The sequence below is a fragment of the Calypte anna genome, chromosome 23 (genome assembly GCF_003957555.1).
Source record: "Calypte anna isolate BGI_N300 chromosome 23, bCalAnn1_v1.p, whole genome shotgun sequence".
NCBI classification, from domain to species: domain Eukaryota; kingdom Metazoa; phylum Chordata; class Aves; order Apodiformes; family Trochilidae; genus Calypte; species Calypte anna.
In genome coordinates this window covers 2,139,340-2,147,661 of record NC_044268.1, presented here as the reverse complement: position 1 = coordinate 2,147,661, position 8,322 = coordinate 2,139,340, and the positions used below count along the sequence as shown (strand labels likewise).

Genomic DNA, 8,322 nt, shown 5'->3' with positions numbered 1-8,322 from the left:
CACAGATGACACCAAGCTGGGGGGAGTGTGGATCAGCTGGAAGGCAGGAGGGCTCTGCAGAGGGACCTGGACAGACTGGAGAGTTGGGATGATTCCAATGGGATGAGGTTCAACATTCCAAGTGCTGGGTCCTGCACTTTGGCCACAACAACCCCATGGGGAGCTCCAGGCTGGGCACAGAGTGGCAGAAAAGGACCTGGGAGTCTGGATTGCCAGGAAGCTGAACAGGAGCCAGCAGTGTGCCCAGGTGGCCAAGAAGGCCAATGGCATCCTGGGCTGGCTCAGGAACAGCGTGGCCAGCAGGTCCAGGGAAGGGATTCTGCCCCTGTGCTCAGCCCTGGTGAGGCCACAGCTTGAGTCCTGTGTCCAGTTCTGGGCCCCTCAGCTCAGGAAGGAGATTGAGGTGCTGGAGCAGGTCCAGAGAAGAGCAAGGAGGCTGTGAAGGGATCCAGCACAGATCCTGTGAGGAGAGGCTGAGGGAGCTGGGGATGTTGAGGCTGGAGAAGAGGAGGCTCAGGGGAGACCTCATCACTCTCTCCAACTCCCTGAAAGGAGGTTGGAGCCAGGGGGGGGTTGGGCTCTTTTCCCAGGCAACTCTCAGCAAGACAAGAGGGCAGGGTCTCAAGTTGTGCCAGGGGAGGTTTAGGTTGGAGATGAGAAAGAATTTCTTTCTGGAGAGGGTGATCAGGCATTGGAATGGGCTGCCCAGGGAAGTAGTGGATTCTCCGTGTCTGGAGATCTTTCCAAAGAGCCTGGATGTGGCACTGAGTGCCATGGGCTGGGAACCACGGGGGGAGTGGATCAAGGGTTGGACTTGATGAGCTCTGAGGTCCCTTCCAACCCAGCCAATTCTAGGATTCTGTGATTCCAACCAGTTTGTAAAGCAGTCCAACTGGAAGTCAAGTTATTGTAACTGCTCTTTGGGGCCTCCAGGGAGAAGAGTTACTCTTGTCTAGGAACTGATCACAGATGGGAAGGTTTTTGTCCTTCTCTCTTTGTGCTTCTCCCCAGGACTGCCACCAAGTCACAGCCTTAAACCAGGCCCTCCCAAAACTGTTCCCAGAGTAAACTGGTGAGGCACTGGGGTGAGAAGTTGATCTAATTTTTTTTTCCCCAAGGTCATTTTTACTAGCTGGTATTTGTGTGCAGTAACCAAATTCAATTACTTTGCGATTTTATTTTTTTTTTGGTCTGAAACTGGAGCAGAGTTTGAATTCCAAACTAAATATTAAGACAGCTGTTTCTGAAGTTTCTAAATCTTGTTGTAAATATTTTACTTGTCCTGGTTGTTGATTGGGATTTTTTGGGAGGAGGGTTTTTTTTTGTTTGTTTGTTTGTTTGTTTGTGGGGGTTTTTTTTGTGGCAGGAATAACATATAATAATTCACAAAGGACTGCAGGTGCCATTTTTCATTTTTTTTCCTAAAAATGTAAAGGAATTGTCTTCCTGTTCTTATCTCTGGACAGCTAGGGATGTTTCCTGAGCATGTTCCACTGCCTCAAAATCAAGATCTTTAGAAAAGATAAACCCCATCTTGCTGTTCTATTTTAACATCACCAGCCAGACCTGCTCCTAGTAAAACCTTCTTCACTCTCTGCAATTCAAAACAATGTTCATTTTCTTTCACTGAAGCAGAATAAGCAGTTGTAGCTTGGTAGAACACTGGGATTGGCAGGAGATTTGCTGCCTTGACCACAGCACCGTGGCTCAGCCTGAAAAATCCAAAGTGTGCTGTTTTACCAGGGAAATCTGCCTGATGTTGGCTCAGCCTGGGAGGCCCCACTGAGCCACTCTGACTCCAGTCAGCAAAACCCAGAGCTTATGCTGACCAAGCAAAATCACCTTCTTGAGGAAAAAAAGAAAACAAAACCCAAACCACTTTAATTCCACTACTCAACCACTGTAAGGCTTATTTAATTTGCTATGTATTTAACAGTTTTCCAGGAATGGTCCCATGCTGTCCTTGCTCTCTAACGATAGCTGCTTCAGTGTTTATTGGACCTGATCTGCACTCAGCTTCCCCTTTCAGCCCCCCAGTTTTGGAAAAAGCTCTCCTTTTGGAAAAAAAAAAAAAAAGCTCTCTCTTTTGGAAAAAGCTAAAGCTGCCTTTGTGGGCAGGGACTTGCTATCAGGTAAAACCTGCTGGTTAAAAAAACCCTAACACCTGATACTGCAAATTATTAAAGATATCCCTGACCCTTTGGAAATGAAAAGCAATCTAACAGCATTGACTGATTGATGCAGATTCATTAGTGATGATCCATGAAGCTCTACAAGTTAATACCAAGCTGAACACCCAGAGGCACAGTGCCCCAGAGCACCATTCTGCTGCCTACAAGTTTTTTCTACACCATACTCGATATTTATTCTGCAGTGGGCCTTCCAAGAATTAGTTTTTTTTTTATCTTGTTCCTTGCCTTCTTACTGCAGGTTGTCTTTGACACTGGCAAATACCTTAGTAAAACGTTTGGGTTTTCACTTCTCGGTGAGTCCTGTTCACCTAGAACTTTTTCGAGGCAGCTTTCAACCCTCCTGGGTTCCTCACCCACTTGATTTCATCAGAGCCCGGAGCTCCACCTGGTGTCCTCCTCCAGCTGGCAGGCTCGGGTGTTTCTCCTGCCATGAAGTGGCCAACTTTACTGCATTGCAGGAACTTACCTGCCTCGTCCTCCTTGCTCTCACTTTGTTATAAATTTAGGTCCTAAAAACTGACCAGGACACGCCAATTAAAAACCAATTAGAATTTATTAGCCAGCGACAACAAGCAAAAACAGCGCTGGGTGCTCGGGAGTCTCTGCTCTGACAAGACAGCACAACTTAAAGTTACCTTAAAGTTTCTTAGGTATTTATTGTCCTTTATGGCCCTGTGAGCCCCATGTTGCTGGGAAAGCTCGAAATCTGTCAAGGACGCCTCCTCTTCTCCAGCCTCAACACCCCCAGCTCCCTCAGCCCTTCCTCACAGGACTTGTGCTGGATCCCTTCACAGCCTCCTTGCTCTTCTCTGGACCTGCTCCAGCACCTCAATCTCCTTCCTGAGCTGAGGGGCCCAGAACTGGACACAGGACTCAAGCTGTGGCCTCACCAGAGCTGAGCACAGGGGCAGAATCCCTTCCCTGGACCTGCTGGCCACGCTGTTCCTGAGCCAGCCCAGGATGCCATTGGCCTTCTTGGCCACCTGGGCACACTGCTGGCTCCTGTTCAGCTTCCTGGCAATCCAGACTCCCAGGTCCTTTTCTGCCACTCTGTGCCCAGCCTGGAGCTCCCCATGAGGTCATTGTGGCCAAAGGAACAGGAACAGCATGGAACAAAGGAACAGCGTGAGGAGAGGCTTAAGGAGCTGGGGGTGTTCAGCCTAAAGAAGAGGAGGCTCAGGGGAGACCTCATCACTCTCTCCAACTCCCTGAAAGGAGGTTGGAGCCAGGGGGGGGTTGGGCTCTTTTCCCAGGCAACTCTCAGCAAGACAAGAGGGCAGGGTCTCCAGTTGTGCCAGGGGAGGTTTAGGTTGGAGATGAGAAAGAATTTCTTTCTGGAGAGGGTGATCAGGCATTGGAATGGGCTGCCCAGGGAAGTAGTGGATTCTCCGTGTCTGGAGATCTTTCCAAAGAGCCTGGATGTGGCACTGAGTGCCATGGGCTGGGAACCACGGGGGGAGTGGATCAAGGGTTGGACTTGATGATCTCTGAGGTCCCTTCCAACCCAGCCCATTCTATGATTCTATGATTCAAAGTGCAGGACCTGGCACTTGGAATGTTGAACCTCATCCTATTGGAATCATCCCAACTCTCCAGTCTGTCCAGGTCCCTCTGCAGAGCCCTCCTGCCTTCCAGCTGATCCACACTCCCCCCCAGCTTAGTGCCATCTGTGAATTTGCTGATGATGGACTCAATCCCCTCATCTAAATCATCAGTAAAGATATTGAACAGCACTGGGCTCAACACTGATCCCTGGGGGACACCACAGCCGCCATTTTGATGCAGCCCCATTCAGCACCACTCTCTGGGCCCGTTCCAGCCAGTTCCTAACCCAGCACAGGGTGCTCTTGTCCCAGCTGTGGGCTGACAGCTTTTTCAGGAGGATGCTGTGGGAGACGGTGTCAAATGCTTTGCTGAAGTCCAGGTAGACAATTGTACACTAATTCTTCCTATGCAGACTCATCCTGTGTTTTGGTTAACCGCTTTCTACAAAAGTTGTCTATAAGAACGTTTAAACATGATTAAACAGCATTTTGTCACATTTTGTACTTTTCTCTCTAAAGTACATTCTGCAGTTAACATCCTTATCTTCTTTCACTCCTTCTATCTCGCCTTTATAAGTAAATACACTAAAAATTTTCTACTTAGGTTGAATGAACCAACAGAAGTTATTACAATTTGTCCCAGTCACACAATGTTTTTGGCACATAACTTTGTGGTTAATACTTCTATTTTATAAACAAAGTTACATAGGTTAAAGGAACAAATATAACTTTGTATGTAAATTATTACAACTTCAGGGTGCCAGGGCTGTTCAGCAGCTGAGCTGCAGGTGATCCCAGGTTTGGCTGTGCAAAATGCTGAGGTACAATTGCTGTAAGTCTAAGGAGGTAAAACGTACAGATTTTGTCAGGCTTTTCCTGCATCCCGTCACCTATTTATTTTCCAAAAAGACAAAAGACATCTGTCTCTCATGTGTGATGCCTCTAATGACTGGTGAGAGAACAGGGAGCTGCTGCTGTGCTTTAAGTATAATCTAGTTTTACTTAAAGGAACCCAGTATTTCCTTTTAAAAGTACATGAGTTTATTTGGGTAAAACCCAGAGCTGTTACTTTAGCTATATTCATACTAGCCCAAGTGAATTGTGACTTTACTCTTCCTTCCTCTCAGCCGGTACCGTGCCCCTCCTCAGAGTTTTCCTTTGCACAAGAGAGGCCAAAATGTGGCTGGGTGTGCTGGAGACTGCTCAGCACAGTTTGCAGGAGGGCAACAAGACACAACCCACTGCACCCAGTGCCCGGGCAGTGCTCAGCGGGCACCACGGAGCTGAGAGGCTGCGGGCAGGGCGCTAGGCTGGCAGCACAGCCCCTCAGAGGCTGCTGGGGTGGGACAGAGCTCCCAGCATCTTCTGGGCGCCCTCATCAGCCAAGGGCCATGGATTCAAACCAGGAAACCTCCAAGATGGGGTGAGGAGGCAGCAATGGAGGGGAGTGAAGCCGGGAAGGGGCTGAGGGGGATGAAGGGAATGAGAGGATGAAGGGATGAGGGAATGAGGGGATGAGGGGCTGAGGGGAATGAGGGGAAGAGGGGAATGAGGAGAAGAGGGGAATGAGGGGATGAGGGGCTGAGGGGAATGAGGGGAAGAGGGGAATGAGGAGAAGAGGGGAATGAGAGGATGAAGGGATGAGGGGCTGAGGGGAATGAGGGGGAATGAGGGGAATGAGGAGGAATGAGGGGAAGAGGGGAATGAGGGGAATGAAGGGAATGAAGGGAAATGAGGGGATGAAGGGATGAGGGGCTGAGGGGAATGAGAGGATGAGGGGCTGAGGGGAACGAGGGGAATGAGAGGACGAAGGGATGAGGGGGATGAGGGGAATGAGGGGAATGAGGGGAATGAGGGGAATGAGGGGAATGAGGGGAATGAGGGGAATGAGGGGAATGAGGGGATGAGGAGATCAGAGGCTGAAGGGCTGAGGCGGTTCCGCTCTCCCCTCCCTCCCGCCCACAGAGCGGGAAACGCGCGCGCCCCTTTCCTTTCCCTCCCCCCTCCCTCTTCAGCGCGTGCGCGTTCGGAGCCGACGAGCTCGGCGGGGGTGGCGGGGGCCGGGCGTCAAAATCTCGCGAGAGGAGAATCGACGCCGCGGGACGTTTTTCACGGCCGCCCCCCTCTCACCCCGGGCGCTGGACACCGCGGCTCCCGATTGGCCGCCCGCCGCGCGCGCGCCGAGCCTCCGCCGCACCGCCCACCAATCAGCGGGCGCCGCAGAGGCCCCTCGCGCTGCCCGGGGCTCCGCCCCTTCCCTCCCCCCTCCCCCCTCAGAGCGCGGTGAGCGTGCGAGGGGGCTCGCGGGCGCGCGGTGCACGCCGGGACGGGAGCGCGCTGCGAGCAGGAGGAGGCGGAGGAGGCAAGATGGACGCGGGGTTCTTCCGCGTAAGTGCCGGCCTCAGGGAGGGCCGGGAGGGCGGGGAAGCCCCGGGAGGGGGGATACGGGGTCGAAACGCATCGCTACAGGCCCCGCCGCCGCGGGGGAAAACCCTGCGCCGCGCTCTCCCCAGAGCAGCTCCGCCGTTTCCTTCCCCCCCCCCCCCCCCCCTCTCCGTCCCCTCCCGCGCAGGCTCCTGTGAGGAGCCGCCGCGAAGAAAATGGCGGCGGGAAGGAGGCCGGTGCGGCTGGGCCCAACCGCCAGGCCGCGGCGCCGCGGGGCTGAGGGAGATTCAGGGGAGCTGCTGAGAGGGGATTCGCCACCCCAGGCCTGGGCTCGCTGTGCGGGCGGTTGCTCGACCTGCGGCGGGGTTCGGGTTCTGTCGTCGCACCCTGGTGCGGCCTGGGACCGTTTCAGCGCGAGGCCTCGGGGCGGTTGGGCCTCTGGGCCCGTTGTGGGGGGTGCCCTGGGCGGGGTGGTGTCAAGGCTGGTTCCCCAGCTACGGTCTGACGGTCCCTGCATGGGAGGAAGTCAGGGAGAAATGGCCGGGAGCAAGTGTGTGGTGAACGTGGTGTTGCAGTGAAATGTGTTTTGGGGTCTCCATTCAAAGCAAATCAACAGAAACAGTTTTTTGGTTTTTTTTTTTTTCTTCACAGAAATTTTTATATTGTGATAGAAGTGTTTATAACACTATTGAAAGAAAAAAGGCTTTATTTTTTAGGTTGGCATTTGTGGGTTTTTTTAAAATCAAGTTCTGTATTCTTACAGCTGTCCTGTGTTTTCTGCAGAGGCTCTTACCCAGGATAGATTCCAACATTCCCATATTCATTATGAGACAATTTTTTGAGGTTCCTTAACAACTTTGAAAACCAGTTTAATATTCCAAGATTCATTCACCTGTTCAGGTCTCTTCTTTTCTATTCTTGCAACTAAGGAGGCTTTGAAGCAGCAGGACCCACATAACTCGGAGTTTGATTTTGTGTTATCATATTGACCTGAGAAAAATAATTCCATATTAGGTACACACTTGGCTTCTACTGCAGTGTTTAGTTTACAAATCAAGTAGTTGCAATTGATATCAAAATTGCTGGGACTGAGAACACTACAGTAGAGATCTAGTACTCTTTTAAACTGGCCTGTGAAAGGTGACTTGATAAAAACAAAAGCATCACAGTACTGAAATATGGCTGTAAACCATGTTCTGGTTTAGTTTTACTCTGGGGAAACTGAAGTCCTTGTGGAAATAACAAATGCAGTAATTTAGGCTGACTTTAGGGAGAAAGCTGCTATCAGTGCAGTTCTTTACACTTCTGTCAGGTTGTCAGCACAGAATAATTTGTCTCTGCCTTGAAATTCCTGTGTTCTGTATTGTTTGGTTACATCACAGCTTGCCAGGTCTTATAAAATAAATTCATTCTTTTCAATTCCACTTTTGAGTTATGAATTTTTTTATTCCTAGAGCACAGAATGTGAAATTCTGGAGTGCTCTCTCTGTTTGTTGCTATTGTATCTGCCACACATTAGACTGCAAATACTAGAAAGAGTTTTAAAGAACCTCAATCCTGGGCGGTGCTTGTGCCACTTCCAGTCTTCCAGATTCCATAGCAAAGGGGAATGCTGAGAGTTCATCTCTTTAGATCTCTGGTCACTTTGCAGCACCTTATGTTGCTAGTTCAAGGTCCTTTCAGATCAAATGAAGTTTCATTAGCTTAGAATTTGAGCTTTTTTCTTACTGATGACTTTTGGTTCCCTAGCAGCTTGGATTGTTGGTGCTCAGCCCCTTCTCCTGTGCATAGGAAATCCCATGGATTAAATTCCCCTGTTTTCCTTCAATCAAGTTGATTTCCTGAATAAACTTCACTTCATGTGGGTTTGTTTTGAATCATTAACAGGGTCATCAGTATTTGGCTGCAGTTTTGCACACACTCTTGTTCATGTGTGGTTCTGTTTAGTGGCCAGTAAATTTTCCAGAACTGGACTTTCTAGCCTTGCAGTTCCAAATGAATTAACCTATAGTTTCTGCTCATGAAAGTGGAACAAATGGGTGAACTTTAACAGAGCATGATCAATAAAACAGTATTCTTTGTACTCCTGCTGTGTCCATGTTAACTGACTTGTTTCTGAGAAGTTTACCCAAAGGTTTAATAGATCTCACTGTAAACAAATCTGACAGTTTTGTTCTTGGACAGAGGAATAAACAGCTTGT

General features: G+C 50.0%; 1 protein-coding gene across 3 annotated transcripts in view; it reads left to right on the top strand.

Moving 5' to 3' along the window:
• The first annotated feature begins 6,023 nt into the window (after positions 1-6,023).
• SRRM1 (serine and arginine repetitive matrix 1) overlaps positions 6,024-8,322 on the top strand; it is a 17,988-nt gene continuing 15,689 nt past the window's right edge. For all 3 annotated transcript variants that reach the window (XM_030464261.1, XM_030464262.1, XM_030464260.1), the window contains exon 1: positions 6,024-6,124. In XM_030464261.1, the coding sequence (XP_030320121.1) occupies positions 6,104-6,124 (21 nt within the window). In that variant the 5' untranslated portion in view covers positions 6,024-6,103. The remainder of the gene's footprint in view (positions 6,125-8,322) is intronic.